This window comes from Hyperolius riggenbachi, chromosome 9, assembly GCF_040937935.1.
Source record: "Hyperolius riggenbachi isolate aHypRig1 chromosome 9, aHypRig1.pri, whole genome shotgun sequence".
Classification (NCBI taxonomy): Eukaryota; Metazoa; Chordata; class Amphibia; order Anura; family Hyperoliidae; genus Hyperolius; species Hyperolius riggenbachi.
Window position 1 is genome coordinate 12,697,278 of NC_090654.1, and position 25,653 is coordinate 12,722,930.

The 25,653-nt window shown below is 45.8% G+C and overlaps 2 protein-coding genes across 9 annotated transcripts in view; one reads left to right on the forward strand and one right to left on the reverse strand.

The window, feature by feature from the left end:
- Positions 1-13,524, forward strand: part of CIMIP4 (ciliary microtubule inner protein 4) — a 90,735-nt gene extending 77,211 nt beyond the window's left edge. For 7 of the 8 annotated variants that reach the window (XM_068251949.1, XM_068251947.1, XM_068251946.1 and 4 more), the window contains exons 3-6: positions 853-1,112; positions 3,520-3,673; positions 4,265-4,384; positions 12,920-13,524. In XM_068251949.1, coding sequence (XP_068108050.1) covers positions 853-1,112; positions 3,520-3,673; positions 4,265-4,384; positions 12,920-13,203 — 818 coding nt within the window. In that variant the 3' untranslated portion in view covers positions 13,204-13,524. Of the gene's footprint in view, positions 1-852; positions 1,113-3,519; positions 3,674-4,264; positions 4,385-7,576; positions 7,689-12,919 lie in introns of those variants that run through there. The other variant, XM_068251951.1, reaches the window with a different exon arrangement.
- A 3,766-nt stretch (positions 13,525-17,290) lies between these two features.
- Positions 17,291-25,653, reverse strand: part of CSF2RB (colony stimulating factor 2 receptor subunit beta) — a 46,965-nt gene continuing 38,602 nt past the window's right edge. Inside the window, exon 14 of the mRNA XM_068255030.1 lies at positions 17,291-18,279. Coding sequence (XP_068111131.1) covers positions 17,523-18,279 — 757 coding nt within the window. The 3' untranslated portion in view covers positions 17,291-17,522. The remainder of the gene's footprint in view (positions 18,280-25,653) is intronic.

Genomic DNA, 25,653 nt, shown 5'->3' on the forward strand with positions numbered 1-25,653 from the left:
AAAAAAGACAGGTGACCTTCAGTGGTGGGCAAAGACTGCTGTCTTGCGTAGGACCCCATTTCATCTGAATACATATGCCTTTTGTGATGTTTAGTGCGCCCGCTGGGATGGCAAGCGTGGCTCTGCTCCCCGGCTAGGCTAGTCAGGAGACTGCAGTAGTTTTAGGCCAATCAGAAGGCTTTGGAAGTTTTAGGCCAATCAAAGAATACAAATATCTGCATAATAATGTACATGCGCAAAAAAAAAAAAAATGCGGATTCCGCTATATTTTTTTATTTTCACAATTAAGTAACTTTATTGAAACAAAAAATAACATTCTTCAGAAATATGCAAAAATTGGAGTCGCTTTTAGTAAAACAGAAATTTTGTTGAAATCCACATTTACGTCCATCCCTAGTCTGCCATATTTATTTCCTGTTAAACAATGCACTTTGCCTGGCTGCTCTGCTGATCCTCTGCCTCTAATACCTTTAGCCATAGCCCCTGAACAAGCATGCAGCAGATCAGGTGATCTGACTGACGTGTGACTGGAGTAGCTGCATGCTGGTTTCAGGTGTGTGATTCAACCACTACTGCGGCCAAAGAGATCAGCAGGACAGCCAGGCAACCTGTATTGTTTAACAGGAAATAAATATGGCGGCCACCTTATCCCTCTCAGGTCAGTTGCGATACAGCAGCCCCTTTAGATTTGCATGTTCTTATTCTACAAATTCCATTTTCTAATAACGGTTTGAAAAGTAATCGTTTAACATGTTCTGTTTTTGCAAATAATAGACAATCACATCCATTTTTGTTAAACTAATTTAATAAAAATACTTTGAGTCTTCTTCACAAAGTTCTATACCACCGTAGGTAATTACTGTACAGGATCAGGAGCTTCTCGCTCGGCTCATCCCGATAGTGACAGATGGAGGCGCTCTGAGAAGATGGACGGAATAAATAAACGCCACAGGGGCGGCCGGCAGAGTGCAGACCACGCATGGAGGAGCAGAAGAAGAACGTCTCGGGAAGTCGTGGAAAACTGCCCGGGTGATGTGAAGAACCTCATTCCTGCCAACATCAGACACAAGTATGGCAGCTCCATGGTGGAACAGCTCCTCACCCCAGAACAGGTCAGATGGGAGGGGGGGGGGGAGGAGGGGTTCGAAGGTCACAATGTGACAAAAGACAGGGGGGAAGCCCTATACCAGGCACGGGCAAACTTGGCCCTCCAGCTGTTAAGGAACTACAAGCCCCACAATGCATTGCAGGAGTCTGACAGCCACAGTCATGACTCATAAAGACAAATGCATTGTGGGACTTGTAGTTCCGTAACAGCTGGAGGGCCGAATTTGCCCATGACTGCCCTATACCGTAGAAAGTTGAGGTTAAAGTGGATAAGTGTAGCGTAAAATTCTACTCACATACAGGACCAACCCCACTGCCCACCCACCCCGTTCCTGTGCTGTTTTCCCCCTGTCCTGTGTAGGGCCGATCAATGAGATGCAAATTGTTGTGAAATTATGCACATTTTTATGCAAATGTAACCCAGGTTTCAAATTGATTGTTCCATTTTCAAGCTGCATATATTTGCATAAAATGTTGCATACATTTGCCTCAACTCAGAACGATTTGCATATCTGTGATCGTCCCTAGTCCTGTGCTGTTCTCTTGCTGTTCTCCCCTGTCCTGTGCTGTTCTTTCCCTGTCCTGTAATGTCCTTCACTGCCGCGGAGTGGGTCTGTGACCGCTTCCATTTACATGTTTGGCAATTTAACCACCTGAGTGTGCCAGCGGTTTCTCGCCCATTGCTTTCTGATGCCCTAGGCCATGGCCTTTGGGGCCTTGCCTCAAATCCGGCCATGCTCACACAGTGGGGGTTGCAATAGTGGCAACCTTGGTGATGCAGAAGAGGAGACGTTTTAGTCCATCTCCGCTTGGAACATGGGTGTAGGATCTCGATGGTCGCTATCCAGATAAAAACAAAAATTGAATAGAGCTACTGAAACAGTTTCTATTGCTGTGCTGTACCCCTGAGGGGCAAGGACAGAAGGGATGGGAGGCAACGCCCAAATTATGATAAAATTATCTAAAAACCAGCTAAAACATGAAGTTTGTCTTATGTCAAGGGAATCAACAAACAGCAAAAGGCGAGTGTCAGTAGTAGCGAGCTCACCTTGGACGGCAGTGCGGGCGCGACTTCCGGGTCGGGTATCGCCACAGCTGCATCATCCAGCGTGTCTCTCGCCGGCCAGGGGAGATCGCGCGAGACTGTGGCATTTAGGGGCAGGTCTGCTTGCTCACGCACGGAGCGGCAAGACCTTTATGGATGCGGTCAGCTGACACTAGCCCCTCCCGTCATCACCCCTGATTGGTGCTTGCCTCTGGGCTGGGCTTCAGATCCGACAGCGTGTATTTAAGTCCTGAGCTGTCATTTGCCCGCCCCGGTGTCTGTTGTTGCTGAAACTTCACAGTGAAAGCTTTCAGACCTAGTCAGATCCGTGTGTGCTTGAACCGGCAGGACCCCGGGGATTCGCACTTAGCTTAGGATATTATTACTGTTGATCATTGTTACTGTGTATGACTTTCTGCCTTGCTCTCTGACCTCTCTTTTGCCTAGTGATTCTGTACCTCTGCCTATCTGATCCGTTGCGACCTTTGCTAGAAATACTCACCCTGATCTTTGCCTCACGATTCTGTACTTCCGCCTATCTGATCTGTTGCCGACCTTTTATGTCTGATCTGTTGCCGACCTAGCCTGAACGACCACTCTTGTATCAGTGAGCCCCAGTCATTAAGGGCTGTCACTTTCGTGTGTTCTTGAACATTACTGTGCACCAATCACGTGTGTATTACATTCTGAATAAAGTACTGACTATTGTGCTGTTAGAGCTAGTACTGATCATTACACCGAGCAAAACTATATTTATTGAAAACAATATGGACAACGCGTTTCACTGCCTGAATCCAGCTTCCTCAGGTCAGTATGTGGAAGCAACAAAGCCTATTAAAGCAAGATAATCACCTATGGAGAGGGGATAGGCTCTGGGTCCTATAGAGCCTTCCCACTCCTCTCATGGCTCCCTTGTTCCGGTGCCATCACCCCTGTTAACAGTATTTGACCCATGGGTCAGACACGGCTCTCTGCCGCTACAGGAGGCTTTGGAAGGCTCCGGGTGCCTGAGTGCTCATGAAGAGGGGCAGCTCCATACTGTGCATGCACGAGCACAAGTGCGCACTTGCACCTGCCTAGCATAGGATAGTAATCCCCTTTGTTGCTTGCCGAAGAAAGACACTTACTGACCAGAGGAAGCCTGAGTTAGGCCGTGAAACGCGTCATCCGTAGTGTTTTCAATAAATATTGTTTTGCTCGGCTTTTTCTGCTTGTTGACCCCTTGAGAGATGTTTTTACTGGTTTTAAATATTTTTATCATAAGTGTGTTGCCTCCTCTCATCCCTTAGGTCAGATGGCAGGTGAAGGACCTCACGTCCAGCATTTCATATCTTTTATTGAAAGAATCTTCAATGTTCCCTCTGCAGGTGAGAACTCGTCTGAGAGAAACAGAGGAGAGGAGAGGGAATGTAACGGAGGTCTACATACCTAACGTGACCAGGGAACCATGGCTGGTGGAGGACTTCCCACACAAGGTCTACTATGAGCTCAGCCACTGCCTACGCAGTAATCTCTTCCCAGGTGCTGTTTTGTCATGGAATTTATTTGCTTTCATATTGTCCTGTCTCTTATTGACTTAGCATAACCACGTTCTGTAACCTCGGGCTAGGTTGCCAATTTTGATTTATGTATACTGTAAATGTTTCCAAAAACAAATATATGAGTACAAAAAAACCTTAAACCAATGCAAGAACATGAAGTAAATAATGTTAATGCGTGGCGCTCATTGCTGAGCGCTGAAACTGGGTGCTGCCATAGTACTAGTGCTATAGCTAGACTGCGTGCCCCAAACAAGGGATTCAGGGATCTGGCGATCTCCGGACCCCAAAATAATTCCAAATTCTTCAGGTCAATACAAAAAAATGACTTAGCAGCAACACTCTACTCCTTATGCTGCTAAGGCATTTTTGTATTGACCTGCTGAAGCGGGCCATGACCTGCAAAACGCGTTGTCAATTTTTTTTAAAAAAATGTGTCGATCAATTTCATCCTTTGAGTTCCCCTCCATAAAATGAACCATTTTTGCTTGTAATGTGATCGGAGTGATATACGCCTATATCTCCTTCTATCTCCTCTCTGTCATACGTAATCTCACAATCATTTCCCCTGTAGGAATGCCCATAAATCGGCCCAGCCTGGTACAAGACTCCTACACTGCAGAAGTGAATGAGAGAGGAAGGCTGGATAGAAGCACCGCCCAACACTGGTATGGAAGGAAGACAGACGACCTAGGTAACTAACTGCTGTTACCATAGATACTTATCATTAAGACCAGATCACCAGATTAACCTGTAGAAACCCGTTGTATTTCTACCTACAGATAAGTAGATGAACTAACTATGCCCTCCACTGGGTGAATGTGAGACCTTTGTCTCACATTACAACACAATAGGCCCAATCCAATTTGCTGTTCCTCCTAATGCAATTTTCTGTCAGACAGATGGGTTGAATCGATAATTTGTGACAGGTCCGATCTATCTGATTTCCAATCATTTTTCCCATATCCATTTTGTATAGAAGTGATCGGAAAATCAATCAGAAGAATGATCAGAAATCAGATTGGTCCTGTTGGAAATTATCGATTTGACCCGTCTATCTGAAATTGCATGGTGTGTACCAGGCATTAATTTTCTCCCAGTTGATATTTTCACTTTATCAATAAAGCGGCTTTTAATCCACCAGCAAGCAAGAAAATACTCAGGATAATTTTGACGGTACTTTTATTGCCTACTTTTTGGTACTTTTTTCAGTTGCAGAGCGCTGAAAATGTATTTTAAACCAAAAATTAAAAATTATCTCCTAGGAGAAAACTTGAGGGAAAAAGTGAATAGGAAGGGGCCCATTGGCCCTTATTCAATTCCCTATTTCTCCTAAGTTTTCTCCTAGGGGATCTTTTCACAAAGGCATCTTGGTACCTTTCAACTGCAGAGAGCTGTAAAGTTAATTTTAAAGTGAAACTAAAACTCAATAACTAGACTAAAGACTAAAAATACTCAGCGGCACTGGAAAGGCTTGGTGTTTCTTTAACAGTTTCACAGCATCAGAACTTGGTTTTTCTTACTCAAGCCTCATTTTTTGATGCACGGAAGCGAAGCTCCGCCCATCAAATAAATCTGCCCGGGCATTTTCCCCTGATGCTGTGCAAAGCATGATGGGATTTCTGATGTTGTTGTTCTTGTTGCCTAGCAGCTGGGAGGGGTGATCAGGACACAGGACAGTTGGAGCTCTGTCTTCATGCTCATTGTCACCTCCTTTCAACCAAAAAGATGGCTGCCCTCATGAAATCACAAACATTTCCCTGTTTTTTTAAAACAGGGTGTGTAAGAGATTATATTACCTATCTATTTTAATTAACATAACTAATGTAACTTAATGACAGTATGTTTGTTTAGGCTGAAGTTAAAAAAAATATCTCCTAAGAGAAAGCTTAAGAGATAAAGGGAAATGAAGAAGGCCATTTTTTTCTCAGTTCACCTCCATACATGTCAGGCTCTTGGTATGAGGAGGACAGGTGATTTCATGTACCTGGGAACTGTAGAGGAACGTATCTCCAGTTACTAATCACATCTAATCATATCTAGCCACAGTCCACGTACATGAGGTTTAGTCACTAACAATAACTGATGCGCAGTATGTTAGCTTACCACTTTGTTGTCCTCTGACTTATCATTGAGGTTCTGTTGACGATGGCTGAAAACGTCTCCATTTAGAGATACAATTTCAGCTATTTTCTTGAATAATTGTGTTAGTTGTAGTTGGAGTGTGATCCTGGAGGATTACCGTATTTCGCGCCGTATAAGACGCTCCGGAATATAAGACGCACCTAGGTTTAGGGGGCAAAAAACAAGGAAAAAAAAGAAATATACTAAACCTGGTGCGTCCATGTTCCAGGAGCGTCTTGTTGATGTTCTCCCCCAATTGGTGTCGTACTGTGTCCCCTTCTGTCCCAAGTGTGTGTACTACTGTCCCCAGTATGTCAGTGTGTGTCCTGCTGTCCCCAGTATGTCCCCTGCTGCCCCCAGTAAGTCCCTAATGTGTGTTCTGCTGTCCCCAGTATGTCCCCTGCTGCCCCCAGTAAGTGTGTGCTCTGCAGTCCCCAGTATGTCTCCAGTGTGTCTCTGGTATATACCCTGCTGTCCCCAGTATGTCCCTAGTGTGTCTTGCTGTCCCAGGAATGTTCACTGCTGTCCCTATAGTGTATGTCCTGCTGTCCTCAGGTGTTCCCTGTATGTCCCCAGTACGTGTCCTGCTGTCTTCATTATGTCCCTAGTGTGTGTCATTCTGTCCCTAGGTGTCCCCATTTTGCCTACCGTGTACCTCCCCGTGTGGTCCGCAAACACCCGCCGCCGCTTGTGACTATGTTCCCCCTGGGTGGTCCACAACTGCCGCGTATATGTCCGCAAACACCCGCTGCTTGTGTACATGTCCCCCCTCTGTGGTCCGCAACTGCCCGCTTTTGCCCTCACATGTGTCGCCGCTGTCCCCCTGTGTAAATAGCTGGACCCCGCTCATCTTACCTAAGTCAGTGCCTTCTGCGGGGATCGGAGACCCGCTTGTACCATCACTTGTGTCGCCGCTTTCCCCCGGTGTAAATAACTGGACCGCGCTCATCTTACCTAAGTCAGTGCCTTCTGCGGGGATCGGAGACCTGGCTTCACTTCCGCACTTCCACTCTAGTAATTGCTTCTGCTGCGTCATCAGCAGAAGCCTTCACTAGGGGGAGCCGCGTGTGTGAAGCCAGGTCTCCGATCCCCGCAGAAGGCACTGACTTAGGTAAGATGAGCGGGGTCCAGCTATTTACACAGGGGGACAGCGGCGACACATGTGAGGGCAAAAGCGGGCAGTTGCGGACCACAGAGGGGGGACATGTACACAAGCAGCGGGTGTTTGCGGACATATACGCGGCAGTTGTGGACCACCCAGGGGGAACATAGTCACAAGCGGCGGCGGGTGTTTGCGGACCACACGGGGAGCAATGAGCACACACGGGGCAGTGCAGGGAATCCCCGACGTGGCGGCGGGTTGCGGTTTGGAAGTCGGGGATTCCCTGCCTTTGCCGTATAAGACGCAGGGACTTTTTCTCCCCATTTTTTGGGGAGAAAAAGTGCGTCTTATACGGCGGAAAATAAGTTCTAAAACCTCTACCTGTTCATTCATCTCTTGTCTCATGTTACAAACACTCATACACAAACGTACACACTGATGAGCCACTAATGGCTCCATCTTTGCACGTGGTAGGTTACCCGTAAAGCATGCACGGCTGGTGGAACCTGAGACCTGGTGAAAGAAATTCTGATCTACATGAGTCCTACAATGTTAATAAAGTACATGTAAACAAGAATGATGACTGGTGAGTGTAGCTTTCAGGGTTCTTCTCTCTCTGGGTTTGGAGACCACGTTGACCGACATCCTCTACTCTTCCAGGCAGGTGGCATGAGAGGACCTTTAAATACGTGGCTCTACAGAAGGCTCTAGAGGCGAGGAACAGGGAAGCTGAGGGGAAGAGATAACTGCCAATAAAGCTGCTTATACCACACCCTGGCTCTTGTGTTATGAAGTATTATACATTTTTGGCTTTCTAAAAATAATTTCTTATAATGCAATATTCTACTGGACATGTGCTTTTCCCTATTCTAATTGTATGTTGCCCCCCCACCCCACATAGGAGACGCTCGTAAAATATGTTAGATCCACATAGATCAAGATAAATGAAATAGAATAGTAAAATAACAAATCCTCTATTGAGGACCTTAACGGTTTTTAGAAAATGTAGAAAAAATTTCACCGTGCTGCCAGGAAAAATTGGAACATGTTGGGACACATGTTAACTGAAATATCATTGGTTACTTTGGATAATTCCTAAAAAAAAAAAATGTTTGTAGTTTTTTTTTTGAGCTAGTCATACACAGCTTCTCGACTGAGCTGCCAATTTGATGGTTTCATTGACTCAAACACAAATCATTTTTTGGATCTGAATGATGAAAAGTAATCAATATCGAGCATAGGATCCAAACAACCTCTGATGGTCAGTTTGAAGAATTTCTGTCTTACAACTTCTCTGTAGGCTTTTGTGACTTCTTGATTGGTTCATCATTAGAAACATCATAAAAAAAAAAAAAAATCTTGATATGGAGGTATTAAGTTTGCTTGACTTTGCTCCAATATTCTTAATCCATCCTCCAATGACCAGGGTAGATGCAGGGGAGTAACTAGAAATCACTGGGCCCCCTGCAAAACTTTGGATGGGGCCTTCCCACACACACACTTTCTCTATCAATTACATAAGCTTCTGTGAAAAAACATGCATGTTTTTACACATACAGACATACGTGGTGTGCAGAAAACGCATACAGATAACCGACAGACAAGTGTACTCCCAGCCTCAGCTTATTACACTCACTCTGTCCATCTCTGATGGAGCAGCACTGGCTCTGCAGACTCCTCCAGCATCACTACAGTACACAGCACTTGGGGAGGGGTGGAGAGGCTGGGGGCAGGGCTCTGCAGACTCCTCCAGCATCACTACAGTACACAGCAATGGGGGAGGGGTAGAGAGGTTGGGGGCAGGGTCTATACACAAGAGCCTGCTGCACACTGAATAGGGACTTTCTACAAATCTTTGACTACAAAATTTTGTATGATTCGTTATCAGTGGCTGAGCAAATGCAGTCATTAGAATAATTTTGGGAAAGCATAAAGCTTTTTCTCTCTGTGCCCAGACTCCTCAAGCATCACTACAGTACACAGCAATTGAGGAGGGGTAGAGAGGCTGGGGCTAAAGCAGCGCTGTACACAAGACCCTGCTGAACACTGAATAGGGACTGTCTACAAATCTTTGTCCGCAAAACTTTGTATGATTCCTTATCAGTGGCTGAGCAGATGCAGTCATTAGAACAATTGTGCAGAGAGCAGAAAGTTTTTTTCTCTCCATGCTCTTAGTTGTCAGTCTCTCAGGACAGGGAAAAGAAACTTCTCCCCCCACCCACGGGGCCCCCTGCGGCTTCTGGGCCCTCTGAGGCTGCATCCCTTGCTGGGTCTATTGTTACCCCCCTGGGTAGATGGATTTCTGTTGTATAACCTCTTTGTTACACATTCTGTCCTTGCAGAACAACTCGAGGCTGTTTAATATAAAACTATCCAATCAGTTATATCCATTATAGGATTTTTTTTATTACTGTTTTACTTGACTATAATATATCTGTCAGCTGCCCATACACCACAGGCTGATTCCCGATCAATTTCCGCATGAAATCTCTCGGGAATCGGCCTTGTGCGCCGCATATTTCTGCCTCTCCGCCCCAACGCTGTGCCCTAATGTAAATGTCCCCCCGCCGTGCCCCGTGCCCCGTGTAAAGTGTATACATGACCTCACCACGGCCTCCGCTTGGAGGCTTCCGGGATTCCTCCACTGCATACTAGCGATGATCGTAATCAACAAATTACGATTTCGCTAAATTTTGCGTAAATTTTCGCAATTACGCTCATACGTAATTACGATTTGCAAATTCAATTGGTTTCGTGTAATCATTGGTAATTTTTCATGAAATTTTGTGAAATTTCACGTAATTTCTTGCCAAATTTAGTAGTGAATAGCAAACCTCCGATACATGCTATTGATACCAAAATTGCCACATATGTTAAGAAGAATAGTGTGTAGAAGTCAAAAAAAGAATTTTGCAAAAAGACCTTATAGTTTTTGAGAAACTCAATTTTAAAAATGCAAGTAAAAAATGTTTTTTAAACTTGGAAAAATGACAGTTTTAAAAACATTTTTCTTTGCATATTTAAAATCGAGTTTCTCAAAACCTACAAGGTCTTTTTGAAAAATTCTTTTTGTGACTTATACCCACTATTCTGCTTAGCATATGTAGAAATTTTGGAAATTTTAAAATACTACTATTACATATGAAATTAATTACGATTTTCTCAGAAATTTCGCATTACAATTTTGATGCGTAACTGCGAATTGCGATGTGAAATTTCGTATATGCGAAATTTCGGCCCACCACTGGTGCATACACGTGCGCTCCACATGGTTTCCTAGTAAGGGCGCGCATGTCACACCTATGTGGGGGCGTGCGTGTATGGAGAGGGGAATGCACCCAAAACAGCGGAGGGAAAAGCGCAGGCCGTGGACAGGTAATGTATACACTTTACACGGGGCACCGGGGGGACAGTTACAATAGGGGGGGACAGCGCCGGGGGTTTCCTCGCGTCTGTCGATCATCGTAAAAATTGCATGCCGTCACCACCGCATTCCCAATTGAGCAACATCTTGCAGCATGCGCAATCAAGAATGTGACCAATTTTCGTCCCAGAATTGGTTGCATTGTCGGTCGGGCATGCACTTGGCAGCACCGATTTTCATCTACTGTATATTCCTGCGTATAAGACTACTTTTTAACCCCTGAAAATCTTCTGAAAAGTTGGGGGTCGTCTTATACGCCAGGTGTCATTGATGCCGGGTGATACGCCCTATCCTGTTACTGACTCTCCGATCTCACTGCTGAGGGAGCGCAATCTATTCTTACATACCACTCTGATAAACAGGTAGACAAGGAGAGCTGACCAATTCGCTTAAGAAGAGTTAACCAATGCAACAAGTTAATTGACTATATCTGGTAATGTAGTGGGTAACACATACAGTACAGCATCAGTATCTGTTCATACACAGCAGCAGTATATGATTTTTTATTTTTATTTGGTGTGCATTGGAAGAGGGGTAGTCTTATATGGCGAGTACATCCCAAACTCTATATTTTAACTGGAAAAGTTGGGGGTCGTCTTATACGCCGGAATATACGGTAATTCGATTATAATAATTGAAATGGATGGTCGATCGGCCACCAAGTTGCCTGATGTATGGCCACCTTAAGAAAATCTTTACTGTGGTCTGTTTCCCCGAGGAAGAGATTTTCACTCACCTCTGGTCCTTCAAGATCCATGAGCGCAACAGGAAGAGAATCTCATCACTGAGAACTCAGTAATAAAAGTCCAGAAGAGGTTCTAATCCTTTCCTCCTCTATCCAAACATACAAGAAAGTATTTTTGTTTTAGTTTGGGGCAGTTCCCCAGGTGACTGACTGATATGACCAGCCATGGCTCATTGGTTAATGTTCAGAAGAGAACACTTAAAAAGACACTGAAGCGAAAAAAAAATTATAATATAATGATTTGTACGCGTAGTACAGCTAAGAAATAGAACATTAAGATCAGAGACATATGTCTAATTGTTTCCAATACAGGAAGAGTTAAAGGGATACTGTAGGGGGGTCAGGGGAAAATGAGTTGAAGTTACCCGGGGCTTCTAATGGTCCCCCGAAGACATCCTGTGCCCGCGCAGCCACTCCCCAATGCTCCAGCCCCGCCTCCGGATCACTTCTGGAATTTCAGACTTTAAAGTCTGAAAACCACTGTGCCTGCATTTCCGTGTCCTCGATCCCGTTGATGTCACCAGGAGTGTATAGCACAAGCCCAGTATGGTCTGTGCCTGCGCAGTACGCTCCTGATGACATCAGCAGGAGCGAGGACACAGCAACGCAGGCGCAGTGGTTTTCAGACTTTAAAGTCTGAAATTCCAGAAGTGAACCGGAGGCGGGGCCGGAGCATCAGTGAGTGGCTGCGTGGGCATCGGATGTCTGCGGGGGACCATTAGAAGCCACGGGTAAGTTCAACTCATTTTCCCCCAACCCCCCTACAGTATCCCTTTAAGAAACTCCAGTTGTTATCTATGCAAAAAAAGCCATTAAGCTCTACCACTTTCAAAGTCACAGAGAGCTCTGTCTTCTGACCTTTTATTATCTCAGCTGTCAGTGAAGAATTTTTCTCTGCCAGAGGAGAGGTCAATAGTTCACAAGACTGCTCTGAAAGAATCATTGTGAATGCTGAGTGTTGTGTAATCTGCACATATTAGAGAATGATGCAATGTTAGAAAAAACACTATATACCTGAAAAATAAAAATATGAGAATATTTTCTTTGCTGCTAATCTTCTAGTAATTATCCATACTACACAACCAATTCATATCCCGCTTCAGTGTCTCTTTAAAGGACACTTTAAATTGGGGGAAAAAATTGAATCAAGCCCATGGAGAGCCATTTTACCTCATTCTGATGCTGCTCGTTGTCTGCCGGGTCTCTCCCAATTTCCGTTCCTCTTCATAATCCGCCGATTAGCCCCCCAGAAGTTCCCACGAGCCATGACAAGAGATTCAGAGCTGTAACATGCACAGGTTCCGAACTGCATGTGCACTTGAAAAGAAAGGCCCGTCCATAAGCACTTTCACTGCGCTTGTGTGATTCGGAACGTGCGCACAATCAGTTCAGAATCACTCTTTGTGTTTACCGCTGGGAAACTTCCAGAAGGCTGTAGGGAGAAGGGGATCGGGTATGAGAGGACCCCTAATACCATGGGCAGCATGTGGAATCTAAGGATCAGGAAATCTAGCCCACCAAAGGCTTAATTCCTTTGTTTTTCCCTACTTAAGGGTTGCTTTAAAAAAAGAGTAAGTAAACTGATGCTGAGGGGGGTGTGGCCAAATATGAAGGCGTGAAAGTAATTAACCCATTGCACTTTAATGCACTCTATCACATGAACTATGAATGAATATGTGTCCTTCCACTAGCCCTGAACCATCCATAATTCAGCAAGCATCAGTTGTAGGGACAATTAATTAAGTGTGTGTGTGTTCAAAGGGTTAATTACTTTTTCCCGACTGGTGATGTTAACTTACGCTAATGTCACTCATGTCTCATCTTATTGCATAAGCTCTCTGGTCTCAAGAGCTGATTGAGAGAAATACCATTGCCAAGATACTGGAGACTCAACAAAAGCCATCATCCCGTAATGTCCCACCAGTCGCTCGAGTGAAGGTTCCCAGGAATGATCCTCCCCCTCTACCAACCCAGCAACCAAAAAAACTAAAGCAACAGAGAAAAACCCAGAAGTTAAAAGTGCAGCCTCCTCCACTTCCAGAACCTGAGGAACCTACAGTCACAAAACCAGAGCAAGACGACAACTTCTGGGACTTCTACGAAAAGCCGATTCCATGATGAAGTCTAGTAGACATGAACATCATCAGCTGCTTTGGGGTATCTAAGATCATTTCAGAAGGTCCACTGCCACTACCATTTCAGAGTCAGTAATAAGACAAAGACCTCTATGTGTGGTCTGGATGGACTGCTTGAGTAACTAACTATGCCAGTGTTTAAACCCCTACGATCATTAATATGAACTTTCTCTGTTGCACAAAGTCAATGGGCGCTGATGATGTTGTCTGACCTATCATGGCAGAAGAATCCTAAACACCAAAAGGTGAGGTCTGAAGAAGACCTACTGCTCAAAGTCCAACACAACAAACAAGGCCTGGACCTTAAGAATCCCTTATGCTTTATTAGCCAAAATCTAGCTGACTACATAGCCTGGCTGCACAACTTTTTCTGCCAAGAAGTCCTTTCTCGAGCTTAGTCAGCTACATTTTGGCTAATAAAGAATTAGACATTCTCCTTACTGGTTGAGGTCCAGGCTTTGTTTGTTGTGTTGGACTCTTGTAGATGCTTTTTTTTTTACCTTTTTTGACCTTGGTCTCCCTTATTTATTTCGTCACTTATTTGTGGATTATTGTGTAATTTCTACTGCTCAAAGTCCCAGTTTACATTAATTAATGGGATACTTGTGAGAATTTCCAAATCATGTAACTATCTTTATGAAAATCTACATCTTTCATGCATTGATTAAACAAAACTGCACCCATGTTTCTACTTCCTGTACTTTGTGATGCTTAAAGAGGAACTCCAGTGAAAATAATGTAATAAAAAAGTGCTTCATTTTTACAATAATTATGTATAAATGATTTAGTTAATGTTTGCTCATTGTAACATCTTTCCTCTCCCTGATTTACCTTCTGACATTTATCACATGGTGACATTTTTACTACTGGCAGGTGATGTTAGTGGAAGGAGATGTTGCTTGCTTTTTTGGCAGCTGGAAACAGCTGTTATTGCCCACAATGCAACAAGGCTCCCACAGTGGGATGTCAGAACCATGGTCATGACATCACACTGTGGGAGGGGTTTCACCACAATATCAGTCATACAGACCCCCCTGATGATGATTACCTTGAAAAGGAATAGATTTCTCATGTGAAAGGGGGTATCAGCTACTGATTGGGATGAAGTTCAATTCTTGGTTATGGTTGGTTTCTCTTTAGAGCACTCCTAAATCTGGGAAGAACCCACTGATTGAAGCCCATGGTAAGGTTTGCTAAATTACCTCTGACTTTGTGTCCTCTAGCTGCTTGTTGTCCTCAGGGATTCCCCGTTTATCTCTGCAGCCTCCTGGAAAAAGTTCCTACAAGAGTCACACACCGATTCTGAACTGCACAGGTACAAGTTTAGAAAGTGCACATGGATGAGTTGTTGTGCTCGCGCTATTTGGAACCTGCACCTGCACCTGTGGCAGTTCTGAGTCACATGTTTACGGTAAGCAGTAACTGCTTATTGCAGCATTTCTGCTGAACGCTCTAGTTAAAGTGAACTTCCGGACTAAAAATCTACTCAGCAGAACTGAAAAGGCTTGGTGTTTCTTTAAAGTGAACCTCCAGACTAAAAATCGACTCAGCAGCACTGAAAAGGCCTGGTGTTTCTTTATCCGTTTCACAGCATCAGAACATTGTTTCTCTTATACAAGCCTCATTTTTAGCTGCACAGAAGAAAACTGCCCGGGCAGTTTTCCCCTTATGCTGTCTAAAGCATGATGGGATTTCTGATGTTGTTGCTCTCGTTCTGCTGTTTTGGTGCAATTTTTTTTTTTTTTTTGTACATTTTGAATTTGACATTTGAAGCCTAGCGTGCACAGCTGGGAGGGGTGATCAGGACAGTTGGAACTGTGTCTCATGCTCCTTGTCACCTCCTTTCAACCAAAAAGATGGCTGCCCCCATGACAAAGATGGCAGCCCCCATGAATCACAAACATTTGCCTGTTCTTTTAAAACAGGGTGGGTAAAAGATTATATTACCTATCTATTCTAATTAGCATAACTAATGTAACTTAATGACAGGATGTTTGTTTAGGCTGAAGTTCCCCTTTAACAGTTTCACAGCATCAGAACTTTGTTTTTCTTACCAAAGCATAATTTTTAGCTGCATTTTTAGCTAAGCTCCACCCATCAAAGAAAACTGCCACGTGGTTTTTCCCTGATGCTGTGCAAAGCATGATGGGATTTCCTATGTTGTTATTCATGTTGCCTAGCAACTAGGAGGGGTGATCAGCACATAGGACAGTTGGGAACTGTGTCTCATGCTCCCTGTCACCTCCTTTCAACCAAAAAGATGGCTGCCATCATAAAATCAAACATTTGCCTGTTCTTTTAAAACAGGGTGGATAAGAGATTATATTACCTATCTATTTTAATTAACATAACTAAATTAACTTAATGACAGTATGTTTGTTTAGGCTGGAGTTCCTCTTTAACGAGAATGGAGCTTACTGCTTACCACAGGAAATGACATCACCGATCACAAGACCTTACAGCAGAGGTATTGGTATGTCTAATTGTAATTTTGGAAGACATGCTACCATATATAGGTTTTATTTAACAAGATGATTCCCCTTGTAATAGAAAAAAAACTTAAAGTGAATGGGAACCGATAATTAAATAAAAAAAGTCAGATACTCATCTAAGGAGAGGGAGGCTCTGGGTCCCATAGAGCATTCCCTCTCCTCTCCCGGTCCCCGTTATTGCGCTGGCTCCCCTGTAGCGGTATTCGAACGTTTCGGTCAAATACCTCTGTTTCCCCGCCGAAGGGAGGCTTTGGAAATGCTTTGGGAGCCTGAGTGCTCCCGAAGACGGGCCGCTTTACACTGCGCATGCGCGAGCGCCCTCTATGACGCACTCATGCATACGCAGTGTGGAGCCGCCTGTCTTCCGGAGGACTCAGCTCCCAAAGACTTCTGAAGTCCCCGCGGTGGGGGATTTGAAAAGGAGAGCTGTGGTCTGAATGTGGGTACAAGGAGAGGAGAGGAGAGGCTCATTAGGACTCAAGCCTTCCCTCTCCTTAGGTGAGTATCTGACTTTTTTTTTATTTAATTGATTCCCATTTGCTTTAAAGTGGTATCAAAATCAGCATTTCCTCTTTGTTCTAAAAAAATTTTTTACAGCATGATATCTACTACCACAAAAAAAAAAAAAATTGTAGCAGAACAGCATTTAAACAGTTAAACTCAGCACTTTGTTCTTCAGTGGACAGCTCCTTACTTGAGGTGATAACGTTAACTTTTGTTTACATTCCTTTGTCAGATACATTTAGTAAACATTAGCAAACTGTCAGAACTATGCTGAAAAGCAAAAAGAGCTGAAAAGTGATTACTAGATAGATTTTTAATATATACATACAGCAGCAATGCAATAAAATACAATGGAAGCTTTCAGAGCAGATAAACTGTACTTTGGGAATTTGTAGACAGACAATATTGCTTGTGGGCAAGAGCAAATATGATAACTGTATGGGTAATAAAAATCAGGAAAACACAATTTTATTTAAGGTTTTATCCCACTTTAAAGTCTTTCAAAGCCGTGCTGATTTTATTTGTGTATGTTAATATGTTAAACAGGGGTCTCAAACTTAATTTACCTGGGGGCCGCAGGAGGCAAAGTCAGGATGAGGCTGGGCCGCGTAAGGGAATCAATCAATCAGCAGCTACATCCCCCCCCCTCCCCCTCGTCCATTGCATTGATTTTTATTTCAAAATCAAATACACACTGAAGTGAACTATTTTGCCTATTTTACCTTATTGTTCGCTTCAGTGCTCCCATTACAAGTAATCCGCCATGTCCCCGCCGCAAAACGAGGGCTGCAGAGCCCCCAAATCGCCCGGGGGGCAATCTGCCGGCATTTCCTGGAAGGGGCAGAGCTTCCAGCTTCAGCTCTGCCCCTCCTGACGTCAATCGCGGTGGATCGCCGCCTCTGCCCACCCCTTTCACTCTTCCTTCACAGAGAGGGGCGGGGAGAGGCGGCGATCGACGTCAGGAGGGGCAGAGCTGAAGCTGAAAGCTCTGCCTCTTCCAGGAAATGCTGGCGTATTGCCCCCCGGGCGATTTGGGGGCTCTGCAGCCCTCGTTTAGCGGCGGGGATGCGGCGGATTGCTTGGGAGCACTGAAGCAAGCTATAAGAATGCTTTTGCCGGCGCGGGCCACAAAATATTGTATCGAGGGCCGCAAATGGCCCGCGAGTTTGAGACCCCTGGTTTACAGTATGCCGTATTCAGGAGCAATATATGGATGAAAAGCTTCATAATTGATGGTGGTGATGGGGCCTCTCCTGTCTCCACCTCCTCACTAAACTGTGGTGTTCTCCATAAGTTACATCGGTATCTACATTTGCGGTAAAGCAAAGTACCCTCCTTGCATGACTTTGAATGCCTGCACTGCAGGTAGAGGTGGATTCGGCAAGACGTCTTGCTGCTTTTGTTCAGTGGATGGCGCCATTTTGCTCTCCAAGTGTTCCTGGCTTTCACGAAGTCCAGGGAAGAAGCAATAATCTCCAACCTGCTTCAACATAAGAGATCCAGACCCATCAGGGTTCATTATCATCAAAGGAACCTCTGGAGATACCTGGAATTCAGCGGGTGAAGGGATGGCAAAGTACTGGCTATTATCAGGGGTACGTTCCTTCTTGGAATTCTGATTTTTTTGGACAGGAAACTGTTTATCCATACCAGCCACATAAGCCATGTGATCCTCAGAGGGGACACCTCGAGACGTTGGGCTCTTCTCTTTGGGAGGATTGAGTAACTCAGTCTGGCATCTTGGAAGGCTAAAATAACCCGCTCCAGTAGGTTCTTTCGACACCAAATCTAACATTGATTGGGCACGAGCGAACATGAGGTAAGGCCCAGTGTAACACTTATCAGGGGGACTTCTTGTAAGTTCTGATACTGGTACTGTTTGAATATCACCAACCTCCGTAGTGCCTGGAGACTCATAACTGAACTGGAGAGGTTTACGCTTCTCTTCCATGGCTGGAAATAATGAATAAGGTCCCAGTGGACAGTCTGTAGCGTTCTTCTGAGCCTCCTCTGTTACCGCTTCTTCTGCTGGTTCTGGGGTGGCATCTGGTGTATCTATCGGTCTACAGAAGCCCCCAAAAAACAAAATCAGTAAAGTGTTCTCAGTAGATAATACAAATATAGAAGCACTTCCTCTCTATACAATGACAATAGATTCTATACAATGTATAACCAGTTCACCACTAAGGGGTTTTTCTCCATTATGGACCAGAACAATTTTCACATTTCAGCACTCCTTCCATTCATTCGCCAATAACTCTATCACTATTTATCACAACAAATTTTTTTACCAGCAATTAGGCTTTCTTTGAGTGGTACATTTTGCTAAAAATGATTCTATTCTAAATGCATTCTAATGGGAATAATAGGAATTTTTTTGTTATTATTTCTCAGTTTTTGGCCATTATAGTTTTAAACTAAAACCTGCTACTGTGGTAAAACCCACACATGTTATTTGCCTAGAACGGTACACATGAAAATGGTGTGTGCTTTCACTTTTATTTTATCAATGACCACAGGCATCTCACTGATGCTGGTGACTTGACCAATGATCACAGGCATTTTGATTCACCGATCAGTCTACACAGTGGCGGACATACGGCCGTGCAGGCCGTGCCGCCGCACGAGGGCCCCTGAAGTTCTGCTGCTTCAGGGGCCCATTAAGTATTGCAGGTTTTTTTTTTTTATTTTTTTTTTTTTTTATTTATTTATTTTTTAACCTGGGGGGCCCAACTCCTGTCCTCCCCCCTCACCTCGCCCCCCCCCCCTCATGCGGCGGGAGAGCGGAAAATACAAGAAGTCTCCGGCCGGGGCGGCAGCTGCCGCTTGGTCTCCAACTTTGGAGACATATCGGAAACTAAGCAGCAGCTGCCTCTAGCGTCTGCTGCAGCCCCGGCCGGAGACTTCCTGTATTTTCTGCTCTCCCGCCGGCTGCAGCGCATACCGGGAGGGGGGCCCCGAGGTGAGTGAGGGAGGATAGGAGTCGGGCCCCCCACCCGGATAGCTACCCACCCGGCTACCTTACCCACCCACCCGGCTACCTACCCCGCTACCTAACCATCCACCCGGCTACCTACCCGGCTACCTAACCAGGCTACCTACCCACCCACCCGGCTACCTAGCTACCCACCCGGCTACCTAACCACCCTGCCGGCTATCTACCTGGCTACCTACCCACCCGGCTACCTAACCACCCTGCCGGCTATCTACCTGGCTACCTACCCACCCGGCTACCTACCCACCCGGCTACCTAGCTACCTAACCACCCTGCCGGCTACCTACCTGGCTACCTACCCACCCGGCTACCTAGCTACCCACCCGGCTACCTGACCACCCTGCCGGCTATCTACCTGGCTACCTACCCACCCGGCTACCTAGCTACCTAACCACCCTGCCGGCTACCTACCTGGCTACCTACCCACCCGGCTACCTAGCTACCCACCCGGCTACCTGACCACCCTGCCGGCTATCTACCTGGCTACCTACCCACCCGGCTACCTAGCTACCCACCCGGCTACCTAACCACCCTGCCGGCTATCTACCTGGCTACCTACCCACCCGGCTACCTACCCACCCTGCTGGCTACCTACCCACCCGGCTACCTACCCACCCACCCGGCTACCTACCCACCCACCCGGCTACCTACCCACCCGGATACCTACCTACCCACCCGGCTACCTACCCACCCACCCGGCTACCTACCCACCCGGCTACCTAACCACCCTGCCGGCTATCTACCTGGCTACCTACCCACCCGGCTACCTACCCACCCGGCTACCTAGCTACCCACCCGGCTACCTAACCACCCTGCCGGCTATCTACCTGGCTACCTACCCACCCGGCTACCTAACCACCCTGCCGGCTATCTACCTGGCTACCTACCCACCCGGCTACCTACCCACCCACCCGGCTACCTACCCACCCGGATACCTACCTACCCACCCGGCTACCTACCCACCCACCCGGCTACCTAACCACCCACCCGGCTACCTAACCACCCACCCGGCTACCTACACACCCACCCGGCTACCTACCTACCCACCAGGCTACCTACCTACCTACCCACCCGGCTACCTACCAACCCACCAGGCTACCTACCCACCCACCCAGCTACCTAACCACCCACCTACCCACCCACCAGGCTACCTACCCACCCGCCTACCCAGCCACCCACCAGGCTACCCACCCGGCTACCCAGCCACCCACCAGGCTACTTACCCACCCGGCTAAGGGCTACCTACCTACCCACCCGGCTGCCTACCTACCCACCAGGCTACCTATCCACCCAACCACCCATGGGAGCTGCGCGCCGGATGGAGGCTGGGACAGGAGGTCTGCTGCTGCAGGTGAGTAAATGTTTTTTTTTTATTATTTATTTTAGCAGGTGTATGTTCTGGGCAGGTCTGCCACATGATTGCGTGTATGTTCTGGGCAGGTCTGCCACATGATTGCGTGTATGTTCTGGGCAGGTCTGCCACATGATTGCATGTATGTTCTGGGCAAATTTGCTACATGATTGCATGTGTTTTCTGGGCAAATCTGCCGACATGATTGCACGTATTTTCTGGGCATATCTGCCGACATGATTGCAGGTATTTTCTGGGCATATCTGCCGACATGATTGCACGTATTTTCTGGGCATATCTGCCGACATGATTGCACGTATTTTCTGGGCATATCTGCCGACATGATTGCACGTATTTTCTGGGCATATCTGCCGACATGATTGCACGTATTTTCTGGGCATATCTGCCGACATGATTGCACGTATTTTCTGGGCATATCTGCCGACATGATTGCACGTATTTTCTGGGCATATCTGCCGACATGATTGCACGTATTTTCTGGGCATATCTGCCGACATGATTGCACGTATTTTCTGGGCATATCTGCCGACATGATTGCACGTATTTTCTGGGCATATCTGCCGACATGATTGCACGTATTTTCTGGGCATATCTGCCGACATCATTGCACGTATTTTCTGGGCATATCTGCCGACATCATTGCACGTATTTTCTGGGCAAATCTGCCGACATGATTGAATGTATTTTCTGGGCAAATCTGCTCACATTATGTGTATTTTCTTGAGAAAACCTGCACAATTATGTGAATTTTCTGGGGAAAGGGTCACCAAAACTTGGGCCCACTGTCTTTGCGTTGCACTTTTCAAGGTAACCTGAGGTGAGAATAATATTGAGGCTGCCATATTTCTCTCCTTTTAAGCAATACCAGTTGCCTGGTTGCCGTTCTGGTCCTCTGCCTCTTATTCTTTCAACCGTAGACCCTGAACAAGCATGCAGCAGGTCAGGGGTTTCTGACAATATTGTCAGAACTGAGAAGATTAAGCTGCATGCTTGTTGCTGGTGTAATTCAGTTTATTACTGCAGCCAAATAGATCAGCAGGGCCGCCAGGCAACTAGTATTGTTTAAAAGGAAATAAATATGGCAGCCTCCATATCACTCTCACCCCGGGATCACTTTAAATTACAGTTAGCTCCGCCCTTATCCGGTCATTGCCACGCCCATTTTTTTGCCGCGGCGCTACGCGCCGCAGGTTCTGTCCACGCCCTTCGCGCGCAGCAGGTTATAGCTGCACCCATTTTTGGTCAGGGGGGCCCACAATTGATATTTTGCACAGGGGCCCACTGCTGCCTGTGTCCGCCACTGAGTCTACTAATGGGCAGTGATGTGAACACGTGCGGTAGCGTGTGGGAGGTACGTATATCTACACCCCTGGAGCTAAGATGAAGTCTCAGTAGGCGTAGATATACTGTAGCAAAACCATTAACTGGTTATTTATGTACCATGTTTTGTCTACGGGTTTCAGACCATCCTCTAATTCAGTGCTGTCCAACGTCATGGTCAGGGGATGTGTCTAGTATGGGATTTTTTGGCTGGAGGGGCAGAGCATCAATGTCCGGGCTTCAGAGGGCGGAGCCAAGCACAAACAAGGAGAAGGGCCTGACCAAAAAAATAGTCTGGTCAAGTGAGTGCGGCCCGGGGGCCACATCCGGCCCATGAGCCACCACTTGGACAGCCCTGCTCCAATGCATCTAAGCTGTATGTCAACACCCCATTTTTAATGCATTAGTTACCAACGCACAGAAGCTTTTTACACATCCCCTCTCTTCCTCCATTGCACATATTTAAAATACCGAGCTGGTCAACTTCTAGCTGGCTCCTGTAGTACATTGCTGCCAGCAGAGAGTCATTCTCCCCTCACCCCCTAACACAGAGCCATTAGCTGCACCACCCACCTCCTTTTTCTTCTAGAGAGTGATTAACTCTTTGTGGACAGCACTGTAACTACAGTTAGTCTCTGATCAGTGTGATAGACTGTTTAAACCTTCCCATACCCTTTCTACTCATAATTTTATTTTCAGTTACCGTATATAGCTTTTTTATACAACATTAAATCAGTGGTGTAGCAATAGGGGTTGCAGAGGTTGCGACCGCATCGGGGCCCTTGGGCCAGAGGGGCCCCGTGGGGCCCACCCTCAACCACAGTATTAGCTCTCTATTGGTCCTGTGCTCATAATAATCACTTCTATAGATACTTTGAATAGTGGTAATCATTAACAAACTGTTCCCCGCCCCCTTATTGCACCTCTGACACTGTAGTTGTCCTTGGTAGGTTTTGGAGCGCCGTATTAATTGTTATGTATAGAGTGCTTGGGGGGCCCCAATGTAAAACTTGCACCGGGGCCCACAGCTTCCTAGCTATGCCACTGCATTGCATCATTCTGTTATATTTGCAATTAAACCAAAGCAGAAATAATCACCATTTACACTTTCCTGCAGTAAAAATCTTATCTAAATCTGTCTCTGGCTGTTTTTTTGATGTATAATTGCTCCAGAAAACAGCAACCAAAGTTGGGTCAGAGAGCTCAGAGAAGCTCTTTTGCATAGATAACAACTGAAGTGAAAGGACAACTGTAGCAAGAGGGCTATGGAAGCTGCCATATTTATCTCCCTTTAAGCAATACCAGTTACCTGACTACTCTGCTGATCCTCTGCCTCTAATACTTTTATCCATAGCCCCTGAACAAGCATGCAGCAGATCAGGTGTTTCTGACATTGTCAGATCTGACAAGATTAGCTGCATGCTTGTTTCTGGTGTGATTCAGACACTACTGCAGCCAAATAGATCAGCAGGGCTGCCAGGGAACTGGTATTAATTAAAAGAAAATAAATATGGCAGCCTCCATATTCTTCTCACTTCCGATGTCTTTTTACTCTTCCTGTACTGGAAACAATATGAGACTTTTTTTCTTTGCTACTAATGTTGTATTTCTTAGCTACACTGTGACTGCAATACAATACAATTACATATTACAATACAATTCATATTATATCATAAGTTTATTTTCACTTCAGATCCCCTTTAATCAATAGAGACTGATTGAGCCATGTAATATTCGCAGCTTTTAAAAGCCTGTTCAATGCACTATTATGAGTAAGCCATCTGGCATTGCCACTGAGTTAGTCCGTTTTTATTTTTTTTCTGAGCAGTTTAAGTGACAAAGTGAAATACATTTTATGAAATCTAGTTCCTCTTTGATTTTCTATCGCTCTAAAAATACCAGCGCTGAAAAATCTCCATCTTCCGTAAAAAGAGCAGTTATTAAACCACGACCTTCCTTCAACTCGGGGAAATGCCCCTTTCCGGCAATCATCTTCAGACGGTCGGAACCTACCAATTAAAATATAGCAGCCGCACCAGAAGCTATTCTGAGCGATGCTGATGGCGGGCGAGAGCGGTGGCGTTTTATCGCTGACATCTCTCTGCTGCGGCAGCCGCCATACATTAGTATTCAGCCTCTGCACCCGGCTAGAGATTTCAGGCTCCGCTCCAGTTAAATTTTAAACATGTTTAATAAGTAATAGTGCCTTCTGATCATACATGGATCGCTGACACAACAAGGTCTGTTGTCACTGCTTATTGATCAGGGCTTCAGCATAGCAACAGGCTCAGTAATTTGACACCGGCTGGTAACATGCACTCTCTCTAGTGATAGGTATATGCTTCTATATAACAAGGAACAATGAAAAAAAGAAAGCAGTTGAAATCTGATAGAACCAACAGGTTTTGGACTAGCCCATCTCCTCATGGGGGATTCTCGGGGCTTTCTTTGATTTCAATAGCCTTTCTCGAATCGCAGTTGCTAAGTCTAATGCTGGGTACACACGTTGCGATTTCCTGCTCGATCCGCAGGATCGATTTGATTATTTCCGAAATGTTTGATCGGGTTTCGATCGATACAGCCGTCGATTTTACAAACTTAACATGCAAAATCGACGGCTGTATCGATCGAAACCCGATCGAACATGTCGGAAATAATCGATCGATGGAAATCTCAACATGTGTACCCAGCTTTACTGCCAAAATAGTGTGCAAGTGAGAAGGGAGGCTGGCTGGTATCTTACTGTTTTGGCAGTTAAAATGCCATTCAGGAAATCCTTCTGAAAACAAAAAAAAACTCTGAGAATCCCCCATGAGGTGGTAGGCTAGTCTAAAACCTGTCGGCTCAGTCAGAATTTAACTGCTTACTTTTTTTGTTTGCTGGAGTGGTCCATTAACCTCCCTGGAGGTCAATTAATTTTTTTTTTTTTAAATCATGTAGCTAGCCTAGCGCTAGCTACATGACAGCCGCTGAGCTGCGGCATCCCCCCACCCCCTCCGATCGCCTCAGGCGATCAGGCCATCAGGAAATCCCGTTCTAAAAGGGATTTCCATTAGGGCTTCCCCCGCCGCCATGGCACGGATTGACCAGGCTGCGCATGGGGTCTGGGGGGGGGGGGGGGCGGCAATGCGCTGCGGGTAGTGGCGAATCGGCGCAGAACGGCGGCGATCAGGTAGTGCACGCAGCTAGCAAAGTGCTAGCTGCATGTAATAAAAAAAAAATTGCAAATCGGCCCAGCAGGGCCTGAAAAATCCTCCTGTGCGGCATGGCCCGAGCTGAGCTCGGGCTTTCCGCCAGGGAGGTTAAAACAAAAACTCTTTTATCATCATAACATTCATCGATCAGCCACAATGATAGAACCACTGACAGGTGAAGTGAATACTATTGATTATGTTTACAATGGCACCTGTGAAGGGGTACGATCTATACAAAGCAGGGAAAAAGGGTGCAGGAGCACTATCAGAAAAAAACGCGCTGCCATAGGTGCCTATTATACAAGCCATGATCAGCGGCAAAGAAAGGAAATGTGGGTGCACAGCTTCCGCTGTACATCACAGCTTTTCGGTAGAGGGGGGAGGTAAGGTTTAGGGTTAGATGCCACCAGGGGTGGGTAGGGTTAGGTACCACCAGGGATGGTCTTAGGGTTAGGCACCACTAGGGGGAGTCTTAGGGTTAGGTACCACCAGGGATGGTCTTAGGGTTAGGCACCACTAGGGGGAGTCTTAGGGTTAGGCACCACTAGGGGGATCT